This window comes from Battus philenor, unplaced genomic scaffold (assembly GCF_028537555.1).
Source record: "Battus philenor isolate CCGP_79_NKW_IND1 unplaced genomic scaffold, ilBatPhil1.0.hap1 SCAF_4, whole genome shotgun sequence".
NCBI classification, from domain to species: domain Eukaryota; kingdom Metazoa; phylum Arthropoda; class Insecta; order Lepidoptera; family Papilionidae; genus Battus; species Battus philenor.
The window spans coordinates 17,009,869-17,037,794 of record NW_027181704.1 but is presented as its reverse complement, the minus strand read 5'-3'; the positions used below and the strand labels follow the sequence as shown (position 1 = coordinate 17,037,794).

General features: G+C 38.9%; 1 protein-coding gene across 4 annotated transcripts; it reads right to left on the bottom strand.

The window, feature by feature from the left end:
• Positions 1–15: 15 nt before the first annotated feature.
• bbc (choline/ethanolaminephosphotransferase 1 bbc) lies at positions 16–27,261 on the bottom strand. Of its 4 annotated transcripts, XM_068772090.1 has the most exons (10): positions 26,921–27,261; positions 23,276–23,516; positions 12,344–12,502; positions 11,087–11,212; positions 8,762–8,893; positions 8,028–8,159; positions 5,961–6,119; positions 5,154–5,279; positions 4,450–4,588; positions 16–1,089 (listed from the first exon to the last, which is right to left on the bottom strand). In XM_068772090.1, exons 1-10 carry the CDS (start codon positions 27,130–27,132, stop codon positions 1,016–1,018), a joined length of 1,500 nt encoding a protein of 499 aa, XP_068628191.1. In that variant the 5' UTR covers positions 27,133–27,261; the 3' UTR covers positions 16–1,015. The 4 variants fall into 4 exon arrangements, with proteins under 4 accessions (XP_068628191.1, XP_068628186.1, XP_068628188.1 ...); XM_068772085.1 differs by lacking the exon at positions 8,762–8,893; XM_068772087.1 differs by lacking the exons at positions 8,028–8,159; positions 8,762–8,893.
• Positions 27,262–27,926: the final 665 nt, after the last annotated feature.

Here is a 27,926-nt window from a genome sequence, read left to right as displayed (position 1 = left end):
TTGTAATAATGTGATTACCCTTCTAAGAAATCGATCAATTAAAGCTTTATTAATCATGTTAAAGAAACTGGCATTGAATAAGTTGTCAATTATATAAATATATTAAACCTTACGTTGCGTCTGCACTTTTTAAATAGGGGTGTAAACGCATCCTTACATTTCTGTACAATTGTTGACGCCCATTTTATTCGTGTCAATCGTCTGTCTCTTTCATATGCTAACTCTGTGCAGTGTATATAAAATAGCTGCCGCGCATTTCAGGTTTCATATGCACAAGCTTACGCTTTGCGTTGGCAGCTGCAGCCCCGTAGAAATATCCAGATGGCCACGAGGAACCACCTCTGCTTCGATTACTCTGTCTTACTATTATAACTAATTTTACTAATCCCTTGCACTCGGGTTGCTTATACACCGTCATGGATTCTATGAGCTGTGTATTGATAATCGTAATGTATTTCTTGTTAGGAATGTGTCCCCAAAAAACTACGTAGTACGCGAATTAATATGTGGTCGAACTTAATATGTCGTCATTATCAATCCTTTGTGAACTTTTCCGTGGGGGCTTCGGCATTTTAGCCATTACTACTTTACTATCCTAATTTTCTTCTAAAGCCTTCTAAAGTTGTGATTTCAAGAATGTAATATTAAATATATTTGCAAAAAAAAAACGCTTTGTACCCTGAAATTATATCAAAAGACTTTTGATCGACGTACACTTCACCGAATCGACGAGATCTACTTTTTGATAGAGCAAACTGAACATTTCCAGTAAAAGTGCGTCGCCAAAATATAATTCGGTGATGTGTTCGTCACCAAAACTTTCGATGATATACGATACGATTTATAAAATGATCCCAATTGGTTGTAATAAGGTCCCGAGTGCAACGGCCGAGTTCGCTAACGGGAGCCAAAGCGTAGGATGATGCGCAGGCGCAAATGAATCCAGCGACTGAGGTTTATTGATATTTTTTTTTAATAATAACATCGATGTAAACTCAACGGCGGCACAGTGATCTCATGAGATGATGCTGTTGTTATTGAGAAGCGGCGCCACGTCCTCCGGGTCCGACTTCTCGCTGTCGCTCGCCGCTGCAAAAGAAACGCCCCAGCGCTCGAGATCAGCCCACTCGGTCACGTGGCCACAGCACGCGCGCGACCAAATACGCTCAAAGATAACATGCATGGTGCGTGTGACAAGCGTTGCGAACATATGAGTGAGAGAGATAGCAAGCAGAAAGCTAAACTGACCTTAGCGCCCGGCTACCCGCAGCTAGTGTTACACATAGTCTGGTGCTTAAATAGAATGTTGAATGTGAACGCAGCTTTACATTTTATTCATTCGTGTCAGCCGATAGACGCCCACTGCAAGGCATAGGAATACCTCAAATATCGCCACGATTGCTTGTTATAATTGTAAACATGTAATATATATTACAGACAGCCGAAGCAGAGGTTCCCTTTTAAGAAGTACATCAAAGAAACCTAATCTACTTAATAAATTAGTGCATTCCAATCATCACAAGATCATCGCGGCGACTTTCGGCTGGAGGCTCATGCTTGGCAGCGAGGGTATCAGTTGACATGATTCGAATCATGTAAAAAGTCTAATGCAAAGCCTTTCAGCTTACTGTAGGGGTCTACGCTGGGCGTACTTAGCAGTTCATACGTGTCATAGAACTCAAATAGATTGAAGCTGTATGTCGCCATTTAAAAGTAGAACAAGTATATACACGAAAAGGTAAATAAGTACTAGCAGCTTTTCATGATGAATTATAAATATATCTTTTAATCATGATCAAGCGGAAAGCTTTTACATTAAAGGCAATATCATAGGGTGTCTGATGCGCGTGCGACGGCGCAGTGTATATAGTCTAATCTGTTTGAATCATTCAAAGGTTACCACATCTGTCTGTGGCTGGTACTTATCCATGTAAAGACAATAAAACAATAGATGGAAATGTACATTCGCTTATATTTCACATAAAAATACACTCTGCAGCGCGGCCGGTACCACACCACGAATATTGTCAACGCACGTCAAGGTCTGATCATATGTCTATCTCACTCTATACTTGACTACTGTCTCATATAAGAATTGTCTCATTTAGTACACGGATGTATTGGTACAAAATTATGTTACCACCAGACAATATTCGCGGCCCTATATACTATCAGATGCGGATTCTATGAACATTACTATCACAGAATCAAACTCTTAACTACCCTACAAGTTGCAGTCACGGAGCAACAACTAGAGCTGTCGTCCAGCGCGTCGCGGTGTGCGGGTCGACTGGTAAACTCGACGGTAACTGACGTGGACACGATAATTCAAAAACAAACAATTGTAATTCGATAGACACGGTTAACTTTTCTATTTAAATAGTTTAAAGAGTTCGTGGCACAGTGTCTACAGCTGGAAAGCCGCACGCACACATACACAAATGCAGGATAGCTTGCGGGCAGCCAACACCGAGCACTAGCTTACAAACTCATCCTTATGTCTATAATATTAGAGATGAAAATCGTGAGCAGTTTTTAGTATCATGATTTGTGCTGTAACGTCGATGAGTATTTAAGAACAATGGCATCTTAACACATCAGACACACGAACTGAAGCGCTATATCGATAAGAGCTTATGCTAAAATAGTAAGCGAAGATTTTTCCATCTACCCTCACGAATACGATACCACAATATACACGCAATTCACTCAGCGTCACAAGTTAGGTTCAGATCAGATACATCGCACGTTGTTACAAAGTCAAACAAAACGAACTAAAACACTGTGAAATAGAGACAATATTGATTGCCATGAGATGTATTAGACATTCCAAGAGGCCGCGAAATGGCGACAAAATTATTTTTCACACACAGTACGCTATATTTTTGACGCACGGCGAAAGTACTCCAGGTTTAGTTGACGTACGCGGAGATATTTCACATAATTATTACAACAATCGAAGACTATAACGCAAACAACAAACCTAATTACTGTACACATATTAATCTCGCACGGGCTCTGGCCTATCGCAATTGCCCGCGACGTTCAAAGAACAACCTAACGTCCCACACAATAAAGTCTAAACTATCAAACTTAACACGCCCGCCGCGGATCTGTGCTCGAAGCCACGTGCGAGCTACACCTCAAATCAACTTATTGCAAATTACTCATAAGTAAACTCAGCCCAAAGGTTGTATTTTACATGAAAGCTAAAAAGACTCGAAAGGCTGCCAAATTAACGGACTAAAGCTTTTCGCTCCAACAATAATGTGATGTCCAGTTTCATCTGTCAATCGGAATTATATACTCTTAGTTTCCAAAGTGGTCCACATGGACTCTCAGTGATCCATGGCAGATTTGACGAAGGTCAACATTGGCTTGACAAAAAATTGGGTTTTATAAATAGTAAACGGAAGTCCATGAAAGATCTACTTTGGTTAGTGAATATGCTCCTTGAGCTGTGAGTAGACGTGCAACGTTTAATTGGATGGATCCAATTAATCCGAGTGTAATCTCGTAATAGATCAATCATATTTTTTTTAATTCAATTCTTGTTAGGAAATCAATCGGCTGCAACGAAGATTTTCACAGTAGGTCTTCTTTACATTTTAGACGAGTTTTGGGAATATGGTAGAAATGTGGGAACCCACCGTAACACCTCTTATACGGCAACGTGAGGTGTAGGACCATGACCATGACCAAACAGCTTCTACAATCAAACCATTCCTCTAACAGCGATTTAATTAAAGAGCACAGTCACCTAGCGAGCGCGCGGTCGCGGCGAGTCGCCACTCCGCAAGCCAAGCGATAGTACAGTCTGCGTATACAAAGTAGCCTCATGACGTTAAAAGTGAAAAATGGGGAAGACGGGCCATCATAGTTCCATTAAAATAAATTAAAAATAAATATACTATTTTGACATTCGGGCAGTTGTCACAAACGTAACTGTCATTGTCAATGTGACAGATGTGTCAATTCATTGAGAAACAAGTCTCCGAAGTACCGTCTTCCCCACCGCTGGTTAGTTTGCAACAGAGCGAGTGAAGCACAGGATAAGTACTTAATTCATGTTCACGTGTCGTCCACAATAACTTAAAAAAAGTTCTGTGTCAATATACTCTGTGTACATTTAGAGCGAGCGCAGTAAAACCAGATTGTAGTGAGCAAAAGATTGTTTCAGTCCGGTTCGGTGGAGATCGGATTATTCCTTCCATCGTAGCTCAAGTTAAAACTAACACATTTACAAATAAAAATTGCACTTAAACAATTCATCAAATGAAATATTCACAACTTGACAATAGTTTGGTTATTCGTTATTATAACTGGATGCCTGTTCTGACAGCGGGGCACGTGTGGGCGTGGCCCTCTACGCGCTCCCTCGTTCCTCTCATTCCTACGAGTGGGAGGCGCGCTTGGCAAGCTTCGCCTGCGTCCGCCGGGCGGCCGTACCGTTTCGGTCGCTCGCGTGCATGCTCGCCGCCGTGCTCGCGGGCGGGTACGGTATGCGGAACAGACGAATCTTGAGGTGGTCGCAAATCTCTAAACAGATCTGTGCGCAGTACCGGATCAAGTCCACGCAGACCCACAGCTGAAAATTAGAAAACATTAGTGTAATACATTTGTATACAAGTAACTATATTTAATAAAATATCAGAAAAATTACGAAGAATGAGTTCATTTGATTATGACCATACATGTGTTGAAGGCAATATTCAAGTAAGTTTAGACCGACCTTCCGTGACCATTTACTGCATCGCATTTGACTCCACTTGGAGTGAAGCACTAACTTTAGTAAAATTTTCATTTTCATACCACTATAGAAACCAATTTTAAGATAATTGTTCACGGCAACATGTTGAGGGTCATTAGCTATGATCAAAACCTATCTATTTATCTATACAATTAAAAGTATCAACAGACAAATCATACTACAATATAAGACTAACAATTGACAATTTTCAAAGATGACATTTGACTAAAACATCATAATTCATAATGATATCTCAAGAATAATAAGGCTTGCAGATTTAAAACTTGGTAGGAATATTACACCGAATAGATTTAAAAAAGAAAACTTATGATTAATTTATCTGTATATGGAACAAGCGTCAAGAGTCCACAGTCCCGGTGGACCCTGAACAGGCTGAGCTCACCGTGCACAACCACAGCACGTAGTACTCGGGCAGCGCGTTGTTGAAGTACTGGTTCAGGAAGAGCATGGCGGGGCCAAGCATCGACCAGTCGTAGTACTCCATCTCGCTCTTCGTCATATGTGCGACCTGAAACGGAGATATATTTAATTTAATACTCTCCATTGTACGTACAAGTGATCAATTTAAATAACTCTAAGTAGATAACAATTAACCGAGCAGTGGCAGCCCATCGGTAGGGTCTGTGACTTGCGATCGTAGGTCGCGGATTCGATTGCCATACAGTCAGGACATACTCTTCTATATAATTCACACTTTGTGCATTACTTGTATGGGATTGCCACTACTTAAAGTTTCCAGATGGGCAGTAGCTTTCTTTGCGTACCATAATACCACATACTACGATTGCCAACTCTCCTGCCAAGCGTGGCAATTATGGTATATTCCCATAGATATCTTCGAGAGAGAGGCCTATATCTTGCAATGGGTGTCTATGGCCTGAAACGACGAGATAATAATTGTAAGTTGTACTTTATGAGTGAAACTGACGTTGAAGCTTGCCAGAGGGTCTCCATTCCAGAACCTTAAAGGCTCGGAGTTCATCTTTTCTGCACAATATATGATCTGCCCACTGCAACTTCAACTCGCCAATTCGCCGGGTCATATCGGTTGTCTCCGATTTGATATTTTTTTATAACAGTTACCATAAAATAAAAAAATAATTACAATTTGAACCATTTTTTAGATTCATGCTGAAATCTAGCTTAACCGTAAATCTAGCAGCTAATACAGCTTTCGTTGTTTACTCACCACAAGTCTATTGGTGACCTTCGCGGCGACCATACCGAAGGCGAGGATATACAGCGCTGGGTGGTTCTCGTAGACGTGGGACTCGCTCTTCTGGAAGATGATGAAGGCGGGCACCACCACGAACGAGAACGGGATCACCGGCGACAGGATGCTGGTGCCCTGCCAAAAGCGGCGATGTAACACGGACCCCGGGGAGGTGCTATTCGTCGAGCGTTCCGGTGTAACACATGATGCGTGATTATATTGTAACACTGAGAAAGTACATTTTTACAAAATTCTTTAATTCAGGCACAGCTCGCTCCAGCACTTAATACACTTTGAACACAGATACAAGTCGTTTCGCAACTATTACTTTTAACTGAACGAAGTCGAACACATATGCATTCGTTTATTATTTTTTTTACCTGACATGCTATACTGTTTCCCAATGTGGCCGCTGCGTTATATATATATTGACCGAGAAGAGGCAAGCGCTCCACGGAATGACTAGGTCCAAGTAGATCTTTGAGGGTACCTCGGCTTGAGCTGTTACTTGTCATAGTACCGTTTAACATTACAAAGTTTAAAGTACAATCACGTACACATTTTTGTGAGTTGTTTTTTCATATTTTTACACTCAAGGCTAATTATCGAAAGAGATTAAACCATTATAAATGGTATAACAAGAAATAATGCTTAACGTTTAACAATTTTTTATCGTATCTTGATTAGTTCTCTCGCTCGATGATGACTATTAAAACAAATTAAGATTGTCATCATCGAAGGTTCCCCCTTCTACTACAAAGATATACTCGGTATTGCGCTGACGACATCCAATTGACTTCGCGCGTCTTTGAAAATGTTGTCTTTTCATCTAGTCAGGGTCCTGCCTATGCCACGTCTGCCAACAATGGTCGCCACCGTTCAAGTATTTTATTAATTGATTTGTTTTAAATATTGAAGTGATCTAATTGTCTCTATGACTGTACTTCTGTGCGTAACAATTTAACAGTGGATTACATGTTCGACGCGAGCTGTGCGTATGTTCAGTTATAGACATGTTAACATTTACCGAATTGAACAACAATTAGTTGAATTGGAACTAGGAACGCTCGGCGACAAACGATAGATTTTAGTAAACCTTACTCTAAAACATGCAAGTTAGAGAGCACAACATTTATTTTGAAATCCAAATAAATGCACAAACAGTAACATGCTGTTATATATAGTAAATAAAAATATATTTGTCATTTATTGGGATTGAAAAAAGCAAACATACAGTTATATTTAGCTAGACAACATACGTAAAACAAAACTCACTAAATTAATTAAATACTGAATTAGCACTAAGCATTAGACAGGGCAAGCAAAACAAAAACCATACAAACATTAAAAACACAACATGCGCGGGGCGTGCGTTATCCGGTGCGATGCGCGAATGGTTCAACACAATGCATATCTCTCCGATGATCACCTACTTCTATTAATTAATATGTGTATTTCAAACTATTTAGGCTCTGATTATAAACGCAATTACCCGATTTAATAGGCGACGTAAAAAAAATTAAGAATGATGTTAACATCGAGAAAAACATTGTACAATTCAAATGCCCTGATCTTCGGTGAAGTTAGCCATAAGTACAGAGGTGCCATGTTTATACAAAAGGCGAATTATTTGACACACAGAGCTGTACCCGTGCTGTGAAAGTTACATGAGCTCCCTCTCAAGCCACGAGTGCATACATCGGACAAGTGACGACGCCACGACAGCCAGGCCGCCGGCGAATCAAGCGGCAGGATAAACTACTGAGCGGCATTGCGGAATAGGTTAGTTATTACTGCTTCTGCTCCTCCCGGGAAGGTTTGCGTGACGTTACACTCGAGCAAGCACAGCAGACACCGCCCGCGACATCGGGCTCCGCGCGGCTTTCACACGGCTCGTGATCACCACAGATGTTACCAGACTACAGATATACGCATGCATGATACATGTGCATGTTAAACCCCCCCGGCTCGAGGCCCTAGGTTCGCACACGCATATGCGCGCAGGTCGCGCCGTGCGGACGTCACAAACGGACAAGCTCTTACTGCGACGGTGGAGCCGTTCTTCCCCACTCCGCCCCGCATTATCACTTTAACGTAGCCGACAATGAGCACGAGGGTCATGACCACCACCGCGTAGTTCGACATGAGGTTAACGCCGATCCCGACGGTGGGCAGCTGCAGCGGCAACGCAGCGATCGGCGAGGCGGCGCCCACAGGGAATAGAAATAAAAACATGCCATTAATGCATCGCACTACAACTCCGGGAGCTGCGCGTGTGTCGTCTTCACTCATTCGGCCGACAGAACCCGACCACCAACCAAAACGTTAGTGGACCACCAAACACACGAGTCACAACCTACTCAAACCGATCGGAAAATAAATAAAACGCCTAAAAGCAACACCTGCAGCAGCCGCTCCGCGCGCCCGCGCGACACGCGGCGTCCGGGTGAGTCCGGATGCAAATTAAAATTAAACATACGTGACGCAGTTTAAGCGTGGACAGTGAGAGTAATCAGTCAATGCTAAGGGTCAATTCATACTAGCGCACAGTCGAAGGGCATCGAGACATCAATATTTCATTGCAAATTAACTGTTATTTCCGTGACAAATGTTATCATTTACTTTCAACACTTCAATCAGAACCTGAAGCTTCTGTATCGAGTGTAATTCGTGCCAAATGAGGTTTCGATGCGGCTCGAGTCTGCGCCGGTACGAGCTGCCCGCACGAGGGCGCGGGCGGGCGCGGGCGGGCGCGCGCGGCGGGCGGCGTGTCTTACGGCGACGGTGGAGCCGTTCTTCCCGCAGCCCCTAACGCGGAAGGTGCCCGCGAACTTGGTCAGCAGCAGCAGCTGCGTGGCGTCGGACAGCAGGCACGCGTGCAACGACATCGGCCACGCCACGCCCGCCACCTGCCGCCGCCACCGTCGGTCTCACCGCTGTGTGCGTGCGGCACCACGCGCGCACGCACACAGCGGCGCATGCGCAAGAGTGCGCATCAAATGTAAGTAGCTGACATTTATCCTTACTTATACAGGGTGATTGGGTATAGGTTTAAAATCTTTAACTTTTTGAGCATAACGCATATATGCGTTTGACGTAAGCCGCCGCTGCGGTAGGACGCGGATAAGCAAATTAATATTTAAAATATTGATATACAGAAAAATTATTTGATATACAGTCTCGTGCAAAGACTATTCCGTCCAGCGACCAACGAAATGTGAACACTTTGAGAAATTTTACATTCATTTATTCTTTTCATTGGAATTCGTCGGGCCAATAACTTGCTAATAAAACGCAGAGACGAATTGCAAACAATTTCTGATCAGTTCTCTGATCTTTTTCTTTATTTTACGAAGGCAATATTATATATTATTTCTGGAACCATTTTTAGTATAATGTACCTTACAATAATTGATATTAAATTAGCTATACATCCACCACTTTAAATCTTTTACACTTATATCCAATCAACCTGTAGAAATAAACTATGGGTGTACATATTGGACCAAGACATCTTGAATAGCTAATATTGCCGACTTCAATTAAAACTATGATTCGTTTTATAACTGATTTTACGTGATTTTTTTTCAATGATTTTCACATTGATTTTTATTTTTTAATCCTTTTACATGTTACAGCATATTTAGATTACAATAAATAAAATTAACTAAAATTGTGTACAGCTAAATCAAATATAGAAGTAAGAAACAGACTTTACAAACTTATCGCAGGAAGAAATATTCCGTGAGCAATGTGAAACTCTGGTTAAAGGTACAATTGTAATTTACAAACGTGTGTTGCATACGATATTGTTGTTTTCAGCCACTTTTAAGTCCAATAGATGAAAACTAAGTTAAACAACTGCAAAGATATACATAAAAGTTTCATATTTTTAACTAAACCATATATCTAAAGACTGCTGAAATTCAAAGAAACGTATGAATAAATATTATAAAATAAACAAATAATACAGTGCATACGTACGTTTTTGAACAATGAAATATGAATACATGAAATGAACGCATCCAAATGAGTGAAGACCCACGTGAGTTATACAACAGTGTGTTCGGTGTGATAGTCACCGCCTGAGGTCTGAGCGGCGATGCGACACGACGCACACGAGGCGTTTAAGAACAGACTGCCGCTCGTACATCTCCGGAGGTGACTAGCACCCGCGCACACTTTAATAAAGATACGACATTGAGATTACTGGGAGCTAATGGTCCGCGCCGTGCTCACACTCGCTGTGAATAAAACCGAGTTGCATCAAGTGCAGCGAGCCGGCAGGCGGCGAGCACGGCCGCGGCCACGGACTAGACACATGCCATTAAAAAAACCCACATGATAACTGACAAGCGAAACCAAGGTACCTCGCATCGAACCAACTGAAACTAATTAAATCTATAATACGACTCCTACACATCGACCTACGAACAAACATTTTACGTATATATACTCTTTACGGGACACGACTAGAAGTTTCAAAGATTAATCAGGTTGGGGGCGTGGGGATCAAGTTTGGGTTCACACCACCGTAAACGTAGGAAAACATGTCCGTTCAATAAATTTTGATAGTAGATTAAGTTTTATATTCTATTTATATAATACAACTATTATTTTTTACTGGTATTTGTAGATTCCGCAAGGAGCAGGAGGCAGGACGCTGAGGGCCCCTGACCTATGTTTAATTTTTTGTATTTAAGCTTCCTCGGAATCGGTTTCGGTTCAGAAATTCACAAAGATTTTTGCCGAATTCAGCTCTTAGATTGCTTGGGCGGATGCTCCAGATATAGTGGCGTCTGAGAGGTGACCCGATATGGACCACCACTCTATACATGTTTTGCATTTCAATTGAAGCGTGTCCGAGAGGAAGGAACCTAGGCTTGATCGTTTACTGCGTGGTTGCAAATATTAAATATTGCGTTGTATATATATAATATACTCAAAAGTTCGCTTCGTACCGCGCTTTATACAAATAAATGAAAATGTAATGTATGATTTGGTAGTTAGTAACGAAAAGCGGGAAAATAAGCCAATTCGGACATGGTGGACAGGTCCGGCCCGACCCCCAAACCCCCAAGCGAATGTGAGGTCGCGCTCACTGCAACTGTGGAGCCGTTCTTCCCGACCCCGCCGGCCACGATGGCGGCAGCCAAAGCGCCCACTGTCAAGGACGTGCCCACCAGCGCCACTCCGCCCAACGAGTAACGCAGCTCCAGCGCGCCCACCTAGCAGTGCACACGTTACGCCCGGTCCACCGCAAACCCTCACTCCGCAGCCCCAACGAACTGGGCAAGGGTTTCCTACTCTCTTTACAACCCTTTTAAGGTCCAAATGTAACAGATTGGATCTTGCATTTTTTTAACTTCAATCTGGCTACACTAAACAAAACCAAAAATGAATGAAACGCGCTGGTGCGGCGACCGTGCTGAAAACCTCTTCTATAAACCTTAACATGGTCAAACAAAATCCAACGAGCTTTAAACATTTGCTTTTTTAATTCCTTTACTTAAATTATTATTCATCTTAATAAATGGTAACAAGTTGATCAATATGGTGATATAGTCACAAATCTATCGTGATGTCATGTGGGAATTTTTAAAACTTAATGCCTTTGATGTAATGAGCGCCGATGAAATGAACGTTCGCGTTGTTGTGGTCGGATGGTGTTGAGCGTGCGTCTGGTGCTCACCAGAGTTGGTTCTGCCACAGATCTTTCATTACACGCCTAGCATACGAGTTAAAAAAATAACATTTTTTTTAATACAATCGTATTACAAAGGGCGCTGCGATAGTGCGACTTAAAAGGCGCCTTCTAAGCTTCTGCGGTTGGCGTCTTTTAAATATAAATAGTACGAAACTATTACAGAATACGTCAGCTTTGAAACAACTACACATTATTAGGTCAAACTGTTAAAGGCACGCTTTCTTTTGGTTCAATTACGTTGATCATTTGTGACCAGAGTGATCTGACTAGAGCCCACAACAAACTCAGTCATGTTTTCATGTGATCATTCAGTTGTTAGAGAAATTTATTCCCAAGCTGTATTATCGCTCACAAATTTAAAAATTTGATAGTTTGTAAATATTTATGAAGCAATTTATTTTTAAAATCGATTGACAGATTTGCCAACAAGAGTTATTAATTTTATATAGCTTACAGAGAAGTTTGACAAAGCCGACCTTTATTTCTAGCGCTTATACACGTCGCAAATTTGATTATAATTATTGATATTATTATACACACAGATAATGTTTTGTGTAATTATTTGGAGTAATAATTAAAAACTCAACACCATCCATCCAAAACAAATGAGGAGCAGCGATTGACAGTGGGTAGTGCGGTTGAATCACATTACCTTGGTGGACCAGAATTCGGCGCCGAGGGTAGCGGAGACCAGGTGAATGGCGATGATGGAGTACTGCGCCTCCGTCACGTCGATGCGGCCCATGCGCAGCGTGCCCGTCACGTACGCCTGCCAGTGCGCGCAGTAGAACAGCGTCATCGCGCAGAAACACTGCAAGCGACGACGGCAATGATCAAAGTTAAAGTCCATAAAATAGATAGGTTCTATGGAGGCAATTTGGTATAGGTTTTGAAATTTGAATGCTTTTGAATTATCACACAATCAATCAGAAATATTCAAGAAATTAGTAAAATAACGTACTACAGTGTTTTATTAAAAAGTTCGTAAAATCAAAATTATAAATTTCATAAAACCGTGTAGAATTTATAAGTGAGTAAATTTTGAAGTATTGTGTTATAGATATCTGTAAACGTGAAACGAAAAACCCGTCTTCGCTTTATTGTAGTCTCTTCACATATCAAGGAACGAGAAACCCGTGCAGTAAAGGGATGTCATTGTAGAGGTATTTTCTATACAAGTTTCTATCACATTGTATTCCTGACATTCTTATTATCATACGAGTGATTACTTCTTGAATAAAAGTATAAAAGGTAGGGATAAAGTGAGGGTAAAGTAGAACTATATATATACCGTGAAAGATCATGTCCATCTCCAGCTAAGCAACGTGCTTCGTCAATTGCCTCACGAGTCATCGAGGTACACCCCCGCGCGCAAGTGCACGCCGCGTGCACGTGCTAACGTAACGTGTAATTACTGTGTTACGGAATATTTAGCGAGCGTAATTGGCTACTGTTTGTGCGACTGCACAAAGCGTATTGCGTTCTTTAAAATTTTAAAGGTAAAAAAGGTCTAGTTGATGTTGAAACTTTGCGATCCGTCTACACCAGCTCACGAGCGAGAGTGAAGCCTCGGAGGTCTAGACCCATAAAAAAATATAGGACGTTCATAGTGTATTTACAAAAAGTCTCTAATTCATTTGTAATAAACGGAATCAGATTTTATAAAAAAAATTCAGCAAAACATTGGACGTGCCATTGGATTATCATTTACAAAAACTAATTGAGAGTAAATTGATAGAAAATGTATCATATACATCTGGGACTCTTACTGAATATGAGCGCAATAGTACGGATTAATCTGTACTGCAGTACTTAGCAAAAGGGTTCCCATTGGCACAAGACAACAAAAAAATTCTTATAAACAATTTCAGTTAATAATGCTAGTGCAGGCAGAGCAATGCATCCAATTTGGCATCATCACGCACCTGCCAAGTGTTGGTTTAACCGTGAACTTGAACAAGGCCGGAGGAATCGTTTGCCAAGAATATCCGGCCAGACGTCTCAGTTCAGTTGGCCGTTGGCAAGGAACCGCTCGCGGTGAATTAGCCCGCATGTTTGGGCAAAACTTTTAGATTTAAACTTGGCAAACCGCCCGCTGCTGAGTGACATTACTATATACAAACTAGGATATCCAATCATTGTAATAGTTCAGGATACTTACTTTTAAAACAAATTATCATTTAACCAAAATAAAGTGTGACACACACACCTGATTGTAGTAAATAAACGTAAAACAGCTAAATTATTCACGACAACGTAAATGCAGTAACCTATACCTTAATTTTTTTATTTAATTTAGGCTTCTTTCTGTATTCACCGAACAGAATTAATACTAAAAACTTATAGTTATGTGATTCTGTGCCAAAGATGCGTTTACACTGTGGCAAATAGTCAATCTACATCTGTCATTTGCAAAGTTCGGTTGCGATCTTTTGCCCTGCAGGTTTTTATTAATGTAAAATAAAACAGAAACTGATACTGAACTACACCCATAACCTGTCATCCTGTATTGATGATACTAACGTGTGCTTTTAGAAGCTCAGATGGTCCTGATATTTGACCAGGACTGTCCTATCAAATTGCGCAACGTGGCGAGCCCAACAGTAGCCGCGTGCCAAGACCGTCTCCGTCCGCTATTGTCAGCTATCTCAAAATCGCTCCAAATGATCTCAAGTTTGAGAAATGTGAGTCGCTTATCTCGCAGCTCTCAAACGGCTGTTCATGTTAGAACGTATACTTACACGTACATATAAACTATCTATACATAAAAATTATACACTCAACGGACTTGCATTAAAATAATATTCAATAGGCAGTGCAGAGGCCAATGGAGGAAGGTGATATAAGTATAATAAAATAAAATTAAGTTGATAACAAAGCCTTGATTTAAATACTTACGAAGTGTACCTGTTATTAGGTGATAACTTATTTTTATCATTTAAAGACAGTGTGATTTTTGCACATCTTAACCCTTAATAGTCTAGAGTTTCAATTTTGATACCAATCTTTTAAACCGAATGTTCACATTACTATTAGTTTTTTTATAGGTTGGCTGTACGTATTTTACTGTTGTATAATATTCTTTCCAACAAAATTAAAAAAAAAAAAACTATTTTCCCTTCTTGTAGACCCTCAAGCAAACACAGTAATATTAAAAAAATCACTTTCGTAAATCAGGCTATTAAGGGTTAATTAAAAATAGAATGCTATACAGATTTTGTATTTAATTCTCAAAACTCTAGACCGGTGAAGTGATTAAGACACGTCACTTAAAAAATGAAAAAAAAAAAAAACTATTTCGCCATTGTAAACCCTAATCAATGTGCCGGTTCCTTGTTTGCATTATTACACGAATTCACAAACTACCCACATTCGCGTGCTACCCGCATGAAGGCTGCACAGGGACGTTTGCAATTAGAAAGCCGTTCAGTTCAGTGCAATCGTACGCATAAGTAATTGGATTCGGATGCAGCTAGTATTTATCGATGCATTTTTCTTTATTAACGTCAGCAAAACCTATTACTTCTAATTGCCTTTCCTGAAATTAAGTAATTTACGCAATTTCTTGTCAGCGGTTCAAACGATTCAATCCGTGATGGAAACGTTGCGTGGAAACAGGTTTATATTAGGATCGAATGGTCTACTATTGTATCTGAGTGCAATCTGGGAAGAAGAGTCTTGCAACCCTCCATGATTAAAAGCATATTATACTATGCAGCATATCTAGGTCATAAGCCAGAGAAGACATATACGAGCTTTTATAAATTAGTGTCGTGATAAGCAAATCGGATGTCGTGTTATTTCTCTAGAATGAAATAAACCGTGGTAACCGTGTTATTATCATAAAAGCTTCTCTAGTTTCCAATAGAACCTGTTGTTCCAGCGTCTTCCGAACTATACGACCTCCCAAGATTCAACAATGAGTATAATTTATTATCAACTTGCAATAAATAAATTTGTTTATAAACTCATGTGTCGAACAGCCATAAAATATTTTGTATTCATAATATAATACATTTTAAAACTCATACAGTATAACTTTTCGCATCTAAAAAAAATTATATTACAAAGTTTTCATTTAGTTTAACATGTGCACTTTCTGCTCATATAAATATACGAATGAACAGTGTCAGGCCAGCGGTAAAGGACTGAAACTTTCGATATTAGGGTCAAACGTATTCACACTTTATGCATTAATAATGTATGATTGCTATTGCTCACAAACAAGTTTGCAGAGTATGGGCAGCAGGATCTTCTATTACCATAATACTACACTGCCAACGCCAACGCACCTGCCAAGCATGGCCACTATGGTATATCTCCCTAGACTCTACTCTGCTTCGCAGCGTGTTGTAGTTGTGGAGAAGAAGCAGTAAGAAACTCCACAACAACACATCTGTTAATAAATCAATGTCGTTGGATTTGGGCGGTGCAAAACCAGTCATCGCCGTTGTGGCCAAAGGATCTCGACTGGCAGCCACGAGCTGGTGGATGCGGCGTGGAGGTAGACACCCCACAAGGTAGACCGACGTTATAGTTAAGGTAAGGTTTTTAGGGAGGCCAATGGCTTGCAGTGGACTTCTATAGGCTGAAACGACATATGCAAAAATATGTCAATCACACTGATAATTTTCTTTGTCAATTAAAATAATTAGTAAATAATTTAAGTAATTACTAAATAATTAGTAAGTTTAAAAATTAATTCCTGACATAGGTCCGAGAGAATGTCACATGAATTGTATTTTTAAATATTGCACCGAAATATGGGACTTGAAGAGAAATCGTTAATAATTTTGTATAAAAGATATTTTTTTAATTTATTTTATCATGTGGATCGTATTTTTTTTTCAGGCCATGGAGGTACCATTACAAGGCATTGGCTTTCTTCACAGACCGCCACGCGATACACTGAAGGATTCTTCCTGTGCCGAGTGCACAATTTTAAAAAAATGATATCGTGCCGTATGTCTCTCAAACTTAGTTTAAATAATGACACTTCACAGATTTTGTACTTTAGCAAAAAAATATACCTCTTTGCATTCATTTTAATTGGCTCGACCTATAAAGATGTTTGACTACCCCTGCTCTATTTAAAAACCTCAGTACGCTGCTACGAAAAATAAAACGCACAGTATCTGCTTATAAATGTGGCAGCAAAAAGTTAAGCCAAACGTGACAAATGCTGCACGATCACACGGCGAGGCAGCGAGGCGGCGGCGGCGCAGCTGAGCGACCTTCGCACGGCCTTGACCTTTGACATTTCGCCTCTTCGAGTGCGTTCCGGTGCGGGTCAATGACATTTGTGAAACAATATTTAGTTCGGAATATTAAGCTGGGAATAATTATCATAATAACAATGCTTTATTCCGGACTCATATCCCACACGATGATTATTTGTATGTATTGTTGGATAAACTCAATGCCAGCTTATGAATATAAAGAGGATATAAAAACAGACCAATTTTATTATGGTCATGTACAATATTCAGTTACCTATGGATTCTTTTCGGATCATACATATACACGCATACATACATACATATATATAACAAGAATAAGATACACTAAGATACACACTGTATTGTATCGTAATTTCAACGTTGATTTGTATTTATTTCTTGTTATTTCTTGTCTTTATGACAAAATAAAATAAGATTCTTCGAAAAAATGCGCCTCCCGCCAGCCCGCTGATAAATGCGCATGCGGTAAACAATGCGAATTACACATAGCTATATATTAGTCCCTTTCTTATTTAGGATGGACTTCCGCAAAGTAACGCCTGAATCTATTAGATATAGGGTTATTCGTATTATGAAAACGCTTTTTCTTATTACATTGTCATTATTACACTGAAACATTAATTGACTGCAGATAACTACCGATCACCCTGTATAAATTTGACAAAGCGACCGCCTGCCGGAATTCGAACTCGCTACATATACCTTAGTAAGCCACAGTTCCTTACCACTAGGTCATTACTGTTCACTTACAAGTGGTATTTCTAAACAGATAGAAAAAAAATTGCACCACATACATCATACGCACGTAACTTTGGAACTCCAACCCCCGCTAATATACTAAATTAACCTCATTTCACAGCGCAACATAAATTACACTTTAATGATTTACTTTAAAGTCTTTATTCGTTTAAGTCGGCTTTCACTGGATTGGGTAAGCTACGCATAAAGAGCTCTGTTACGTGGAAATACGGGTGGTTTTACTTAACATATATATTCATGGCGCAATATTAAACCAAATATGAGCGTGTGCCGAGTGGTCGCAGCTGTGTATGGAAATAAACATCTCGGGCATTTAATGAAAAATGTTCCAAGTGTACTTTCGATAATGTACACATCTGATGGTGTTCGGTACTCATATTAGTACGTACTAAGGATCATTTATACTAATTACTAGTGTACGTAATGGCAACGCTTCAATCAGAAAGAGCTCCCCCTAATGGCACCCTTTAACCTGGTAACACGTGACTACAGGTGTTTGACATATTATCTTCAATCAATTAGCTTTGATATTTGCTTCATCACTGTTTAATCGCATAGCCTACTTTTGGAAAGGAGCTAAACCAGATCCTCGTCAGTGCCGGCTTACGGAGTACCTTCGGACTGTGACTACAGGGGTTTCACAATGTTATGGGCCCTTCTCTGTATCCCAAGTTGATAGAAATAAGTTGAACTAGGGACCAGAAGATTGCTTAATGAGCTGAGACCAGCAGATTGACGATTTTATGTGACTGAACTGCCCATATAGCGAGCAGAACCGATGGTCGCTGGAGTCTTTAAGGTATTGTAATGGAGATTAAAGACCGGGAAGCACAGCGTGGGCGTCTGACCACAATATTAATAACCCCTTGACATACAATGACGGCTCTGATTCGTCGCGCATTTCATTTACCGCTGTAAACTTTTATTGTAAAGTAGCAATTTTATATATGAATCTTATTAAATTTTATACAGCAATGTAAGTTAAGATTGAACATACAACGCGCTGATCCAGAGCTTATCCGTGAGCGATCGCTGTCGCGCCAGGCAAGCCAAACTAAATGGTATACTTCGAATGAGTCAATGTACATTTTATTTTTGTCAAGGGGTTAAGGTAAACGGAAGATGGTGGATGTAGGATACTTCAAATCGATCCTATTGGAAATTTGTGGGGAGGCGTTTGTCCAGCGGTGGGCATCCTACGGCTGAAATGATAATAACACACCCAATTATCAATCACTACAACAGATCACAATATCAATAAGGTCAGATTAAAATTTAATATAGAAACAGTTAGTTCAGTGATAAGATAAGATATCGTCGAGTACATCGGCCTTGCGCACCGCTCTCTGTGCGGAAGTACTTTGTAGTACTACTACTGTATATTTACAGAAATTACTATTGCTAGTGTGGGTGGCTACGAGTAGGTCACAGGGATATAATCTGATTAAATTAAATACAAAATCAGTTTAGGAAATGTTTACTTCCGCTCGCTCCGCCTGTAGTCGCCCTGTATTGTCTTTCGTGACAGTAATTTCATAAAATTTATTCTGGACAAGCCTTTAACTTAGAAAATATATAGTTCGAAGATTTTTAGCGTTCATTAAAAAACTTTAAAATTGACAAAAAAAAAACGCTCGCGGATACAAATTAGTCCATTCGGATATTCTTACTCTAAAAAATAAATTCGTTTATTCAACTTCGGAACTTCCAACAGAACTTTTATTGGTTGTTAAATTATTATTTTTTTATCTATATTTTTTACTCTTCCTCCCAAAGTGTTATAGTTGCGGAGAAGAATTAAGAAGAAAGTGCAAAACGAGCGGACTTGGTTGACTTCGATTCGCCAAAAGGAATTTTCGTATCAGAGTGCAAATCTCTAAGCTTTATGGTTTTAGGAGACAGCATAATGGGTTATCACACAGGAGAAATTTTATCATACTCATACACATTGCGATTGTAAGTCGCGGGTTCTTTTCCCGGGATACAATTTTATGTAATACACACTTTGTGCAATAATTCTATAGAACTGCCACTGCTCACAAACAAGTTTCTATGGGCTGAAAAGAAGATATTCTTATCAGGTCATAGACTTATATATTATAATAAAAGTATTTTGAGGTGGCAACTGCCTGTGCTTTTTTATATTTGTAGATCCCTTGGCATTAAGGAATCAGGCCGCAGACGAATATTAGCTTTAATCTTGTCATTTAGATACAAAATTTAGGAAGAAATTTTTTTATATAAAGATTATTTTGTAGATTGTGTAACAAAAAATTGTAAATTTTCTCAAGAAGAGTGCTGATCCCGGGTTTACGGCTGCCGGGGTCCCGCCGGACGGTCGAAGTGCATCCTGCGTTAAGATAATTGAACGCAAGCCGGCGTCACGGAGCCGGTGGCAACGACCCGCGTACAGGCGGAGGATGTTTTCGCCCGCGAGCGCAGTGATTCCAGATAACGGATCCTATTTGCGGTTAATTGAAACGACTCTTGCAGATACAGCATCCAACAGACAACAGTGAAGTCATTGTTGTGTACTATCGGCGCGTTCATGTATAATTATAATTATACGTTATTTTGTTTACAACTTTATAAGGTCGTACCCAATCGCTCCTACTGAATGGAAGCCTATGTTAGCGTACGTTTTGCAGCTGAAACGATGGTGACAACAATGGTTACTTTGCCTGGTCTTGGCCTGTTACAGTGCAAATGTATAAATTAAACGAGTATTTTAAAGTAATTACTTTATTTATTGCCTCATGGATTAATAAATTTTTGATTGATACATTGTATTGATCCTAACACGTTTTTTTTTATTTTGATTGTTATCATAGAATTGTATGAAGAATGTAAAATGTAAGGTGGTATGTATTGTTGAAAATCAAAATTTTGCCTGCAATTTCTCCCACTGTTTCTCACACACCCTGGATTCTTAACTGTGATAATAAAACACAAGGGAAAATAAAATACATCGACGAAATATCTGTACTATACAAAAAACGAATATTTGAATTACAAGAATCCTTGGCAATGACGTCGCTTAATTATTTTGTTTTTAGGTTTTATTACACAGAAAGTGTATGTGCGTAAATCGATACTGTGAGACGTTTTTTTTAAAAAAATGTGTTGTTGTGGAGTTTCTTCCTACTTCTTTTGCACAACTATAACACCTTACGAAGCAGAGTAAAATCAAAAATTTTATAAAGTTGTCGATTAATAAGAGTCCTGTTAAAATTTTATATGTTAAAAAAATATTTTTCGTTTAGGTGTAAAAATGCTAACGGTATGTCGTCACATCGACCAATCTAAGGCTAGAACACCATGTTAACCTGCCTATCTGCAAAATTTATTTTTATATAATTTGTAATAGTAATACTAACGAATTGTAACTCATAATCTTAGACAGTCGATTCAATTTCTAGGAGACACATTTTAGGTACAGCAGTTTGTGGGTACAAATAACAGATCTATTGCTTAAACGAAAGGGAAACGTAAACGTGATGCACTGGTCTGACGAGTATTGTACGTGCGTGGTCCGACATAACAGCTGTTTGAATGTTCCTTATTTTCAAGGACAAAATGTATCATCTTGTAACTATAATCAACGTAACGGCTTTCTAAAAAGAGCAAGTGCAGCATATCTGCCTTCCAAACGCAATCGTAAATATATACGGTTTTTAAAACAAGTTTTTGAAAACAATGGGCAATTACGGAGCAGTACTATTTTTCACAATGAATGTTAAAACAATTAACAAAGATAAAAATAGCTTCTAATGCAAATTTTCATAGGTTTCGAAAAAGTTATACATAAAATAGTAATTTTCTCAGATAGTTCAAGCATTTCTGATAAAATTAAAAAACTACAAAAAAATACCTTAATTTATAAAAGTTGTAAGCTAATTACTAGTCGCGGAAGAAAATTAAAAAAAAAAACACACAAATATTCATAATTTTCACAGTGTTGCCAACCCTAACATAATCAGTATATTATTTTGCAGCCGGACATCGGGGCTAGACCCATTTAACAGATTATCCAGGCATTATTTATGGCAGGCCCCGTGTACACCGCCACCGTCCGCTGCCACTGGCTGTTAGTACTCTACTGGAAGTGACGGCCCGCGCGCAGGAAGCCTGCGTTTGTTAATTTATTTATTCATACACATCAATGCTACATATACTGTACGTGTATAATTAAACTAGGCATACTAACTAGAACGTGATACAATAATCGTTTCATCATAAAATCGTTATGCATTGGAACAAAAAATTGAAAAGATTGTGAATTTGCGTTCGTAGGTCTATATGCGATAGATAAAACGTATACAGTAATACCCCGCTTTACGCGACCCCATTATACGCGGTTTCACTATAACGCGAATTGCAAATTTCGCGCTCAAATGCCTCGAATTACGCGAAAGAGTGCGCATAAATATAATGTAGTCATCAACTTCTCTATGGTCGCAGGATCCCAATCCCCAACAGTGTTGGGTGTTATGAACGTATTTTACAAGAACGTAAACAAAACGTTAACCAAAAGACAATAGATGTATTTTTCCGTAAAAAATAAGAGTATGTATTGCATAAAGTGTTCCTAGAATTAAAGTGATTAATTAAAATGATTTGTTTTTTTTGGTAATAATTTTTGACTATGTTTAATCATAAACCCCGTTATACGCGAATTTCAGTTAACGCAATTTTTTTTTTTGGAACGTATCCCTCGCGTAAAACGGGGTATTACTGTAATTAGTCGGTCGTTGGAGACCTCACTGGCTCTTAGCGAGTCGCCGCTAACGCGAGGTGCGTCGCAGCTTCCGCGTGGCGGCGCGGCGCGGTGTGGCAGATACCGCACCGTTGCGTAACGTGAACGCGACCGTCTGCGCAGGCGCACAGTTTACGCACGACACGCAATTCAACGTGTGTCCGGTCGCGTGCCTATTACTGCTGACGTCACGCGGCTTTAGCAAACACAAAACTTTGTTTTGTCAAACGTTTCTTTATTCAAATATCACATTACTTCCGCGCTATCCGCTTAAAACTGAGCTTGGACTACGCGGAAGGGCTACTACACTTTCTCTCCATCTCTACGTTAAAAGATCAAGTTCTTTATGTAATACTCGGCCACTTAAGGAATTATAGAAAGCTATTACTTTTACGTACCCTTAAAAAACTTAACTGTTAAAGTTTATTATAATGGTTTAATGTACAAACCTAAGACTGGAATTATAGAAACATTAAACACAACTAGTTTTGGGTCCAAAAAAAAAAGAAAATTTTGAAACTTATCACTTATCACGGCTTTAAAATTTACTTCACGGACTGTATCGTAAACCATTATAGGATTTTTCATCAAAACAGATGCTCATTTGTTACTTGGACTGCTGCACCAGAAACTTTTTCGAACTGGTTTCCGGGTCATGGCGTCATCAGAAGCCAACCCTTAGTACTGTATATAACCACGCCACTGAGCCTCATATAAAGTAGGTCGATATACACATTACTATCAGCACTATATAAGGATATAAATGCAGATGTCCTAAATTTTTTTTCTATCAAAATGTTTAAAAATGAGTAATGGCATCAGGACTGACCTGAAAGAACATCCAGGTGGGGTAATCGCCGAGCTTGACGGCGATGCAGGCGCCGAGCGCGATGAACACGGTGGAGATGCTGTCGCAGCCGTGGTCGAACAGCTCGCCCAGCGGCGACTGGCTGCCCGTGCGCCGCGCCTGCTTGCCGTCAATGGCGTCCAGGCTCTGGTACACGAACACGCCCAGCGCGCAAACCGCGCAAGCCCAGCGCGGGGGCTCCTGCCGCCCGTCCGGGCTGTACCTGCCCCGCACACACTCATATTTATACTTTTGTCTCAACCCTTGCATAAATTATAACAATAATATATTAATATAGCGATGTTAGTCTCCTAGTGGGGGGGAGCATACATGCATTGTCTACCGGCTCGTGATATATTCATGATCGCGGGAAGTGTTGCAACGGTCGTAACACAAGACCAGTCATTGTGGCGATTTTTAGAGCGTAATCCCAGCAGTGGGCGTCTATCGGCTGACGTGAATAAATGAATCGACGATTCAAAAGTGGCTGCTTAAATGAAGACATTTTGCATTGTGCCTATCTGCTGACATAATGAAGACGATATGCAGTTGTGGTGACATAAATCTCCCACAGATGTGTACCTACTGATTAACTTAACTTTGAAACACTTTAATTTCACTTGGAATCAAAATGCTAAACGGGTATCCAGTAACACCCCTAGCCGAGGTCCCTTTTCGGAGTCATTTGTGTCAGGCCATTACATAAAACATCAGTAGTACAATAGTGGCTTGAAGTGAGGTTCCCCAAAAGTGCACTTTTATATGGTTAACTACATATATGATTACATATAGTATACATAAAAAAACTTAACTAGTTATACACCTTTCTAAAAGTTAATACTACATGATAAGTAAAACCGGAGTACAGTTCTATATGATTATTAAAAAATCATATATTATGGAATATGTATATGACATAAAGTATGGATGTAATTATTTCTAGCTTCTTAATTTTCTACCTATAAAAGAGATTTACACTAAGTGCCATCTTTACTTCAAATAAGAGGAGACTAACCTTAGGCAACAGTGTGGACCCGATAATAAAACTATGTGTAAAATAAATGAAGTGTAATATGCTAATTAAACAGCTAATGACACTCACATTTGCTGATACAAAGAAGTTCTTAAGCAGTTTATACAAGAACATCAGAGGCAGCTTCTTTCTCACACACACACACACACATATAGAAAATTTCTCATACACTCCACACACAATAGGTAACGGGGGATAGGTACAGATCCAGGGACTATCATCACAGATACTAGTTTTCATAGGCCTTACATCACTTTAGTGCTCAATTTCACAGTCTACTCTGGTAGGAAGCTATCTAACCAAATGTTAAATGATCCAACCAATGCTGTTCGAGAAACCTGCACCATAAATGACCTGTTTGGTGTAAACAGGTGTTTTTCTTCATCATGTGAAATTCTAAATTGTAATCCATTTCAAGTCTTTGATTAAAGAAGGCATGTCCATATTTATGTATACAAATTAAACATATATTTATTCTTTCAAATAAGCTTCCCTATGTACCTTTAAACATTTAAATTATTGTGTACCACTACAATTATTACAATGACAAAATATAAATATATCATAAAATACTTGTATTGTACAGTATGAATATAATCAATATTTCTTGAGAACAGTGTAAGAAATTTCTATATCAAGGTTTTTTTATACATGATTTAATGCATGAACTGCAAGGGATCTTATTCCTTAAATATAAGAGACTACAAAGTTTGCACAAGATTCCAGGTAAAACTATTCCTCTGCAAAGAGGACACAACTAACTAGGATAACTAAAACCCTCTGATATTATGGTGATGTTAGGAATCAGGAAATTCATTGATGAAATAACTAACATAGTCCTACAGTTGGAACTTGAATACAGAACAAATGGACACTGGAACCTTAAGGTTCTGAAGTAGAGACAACAGACTGGCAAGCACAGCATAGGACATCCACTCACAAGACGGAGAGACGACCTCGTTGACATCAGATATTTATCATAAGTTTTATTAGAAATCCATGTCCATCAGCAGACATCCTGTGCTTTAAGTGATGATAATGATGAAAAGGAAAGAATATGAGGAACATACAAATTGTTGCTTCCTATTATAATATACAGTGTCTCTTATTTGACCAAGCTAAGAATATAGTGTCACATAGTTTTAACATACCTATTGAATACTTTTTAAATATATTCCATGTTAAGTTTTAAAAATACAGAATTACAACTTTAGATTGAAGTATGTGTGAATAACTGCACGAGGCCATGACATAATGATTACAACTTTACTAACATTTAACTGAGTGTATGATTAACAAAATATGAAAAAAAAACCTGTCACAGTTCAGAGATAATGCATTCCTCAAGTAATGCTATAATAGCATAGAAGTTAACTGGTGCATTATTTTTACAGAATATCTAATTATGTTAATTATACATCTAATAATAATACATATTTTTTAAATATGTTTTGTCACTTAATTACTTGGTTTATAAAAACAATATGCACCATACATATTATTATACACCTCTTTAATCAAAATTCAGGCTTTTGTTTAAAGAGGATGTATCAAAATGCTTTAACAACTACCTACATAATATTCAAATTTAAATTATATTACATCAGCTGCTCAAATTTGAACAGTGGTAAATGATGCTAAATGCTTGAAGAGACTTGACATCATAAAGCTCCATGAATGGATTTAGCCCTGTGGGAGTGGCTCCGATGGAAGCCAGCCCCTATGCTAACATACTCCACATTAAACATCTGCTTATAACTACCTGGCTGATCATATATTAGTGTGGAGGAAATAATGTTACATCAGACAATATCTTTGATATTCTCCACCTTATGATATGATTATGATATGCCTCTATACCTAATTTCATATTTGCTACACTCAATGTATACAAGAAAATGCTGTACATATCATTTAAATAATCAATATATTGTGTAATTTAATAAGAAGCAGTTTTTTTATGTTTTGTAATGGAGTCTTAAATCTGATAATACTTTTTCATGTACTACTTTTACTATGTTTTACTAAAAATAACAATACTTGCAATAAACATAGTTTAAGAGACTAGAATAGAAGGTATCATCATCCTCACTCCTTAATCTCATCTTCATAATTCAATTAATTGACAGAGTAGCATTGACATGGTTACAAAATATTGTTAGAAACCAAACAATTCAAGGAATGTTTACACAGGTAGAAGAAATCCGAGATATCCTTGTTTACATTCCATATGTTCGGCGCTGTTAACCTAAACCGCTTTTACAGTTTCATCATCGAACTTGGGGCTTGATGATGCCGAATCTGTGAGTTTTAAGAGACAACATGCCTAAGTTCAACAGTGGAAGAGGCACTCGTAGTAGTGATAGCGAATTGATTGTCAAATTCGTTATCGATGCGTAGTGGTGCGATGCCGAGTCGGCCAATCGCAGCGCGTGCGGCACGCGCGGCCGCCGCATTGAGGCCTAACAGACAACATTACGATCAAAAAATCTCGTAAAATGTAGGTTGAAAGCCGCGAAGCAAAAATGAAAGTCGTTCCGCTCGCTCGCTCGTGACACATATTACAAAGACAAACCCATTCCTGAAGTACTCACCAAACTAGAATTAATGTCGTGACTATATTTATTATTAGACCTAATATTGTAATGAGATTCGGGGCAAGCCATAGCGGCGTTTTCGACACCAGCCAGCACCACCAAGGCTGAAGCCATGCGTCCAATATACTGGCGCTGGTGCACGAATATTTGTGTTCACTCAATCTTTTTAACTGAGCCGCGTTCAGAATCCTCTCTTTATAGAACTGCATTTTGATTCACTGTCACGTCATTTAACAACAACAAAAACACAGCTTTTTAAATAAATAGTTCACTATTCGCTAATTCCTAAAATGAAAATTCGCACGACCGCTTCTGTCACAGATCACATTATCACTCGGTAACAGATTTTTGCCATAGGCTAATTTTATTTTCCATTAATAATTTTCAACAGATTATAAAATAGATGACGTTGGATGTAACCATAGACTAAAATGTCATTTGCTATGAATTGAGGCTATCTATTATGTAAAATTAATAACAATAACTAAAAGCGTACGACGTACAATAATTCATAAAAAAAGTTTAATAGTTTTAATATTCTAGATTGTACCTACAGTTATAACCAGCACTAAATTTTTGCTACAGCTTGGAATATATAATATTTTATAGATATCGGTAGATGGCGTTGTTAATAAATATAAATGTTTTCTTTTGTGCAACTTTTTATAAGTAAAGAAAATCAACAGGTAATCACCTGTTATCAAATGATTAGTACAGTCACACATATAAAAATATAATAGCGTTTAAACTATCAGGCCATGTCTTTTTTTTAAAAAACGTGTATTATACTTTTTAAATAGTCGCGTGTTCAGGGTAACTGTTACAATTGTAGAATTTGAGTTTAGTGTAGGTGTTCTAAGTGTCCTAACGAAACGATCTTTATTTCGACATGCCACATGTCATTCTTATTTTAAGTTCTGTGGCATAATTAGATGGACAAGTTGTTCTATTTTGTTGGACTGCATGCCGAAAGCAATTGACAATGATAAATAATCGAAGTAGG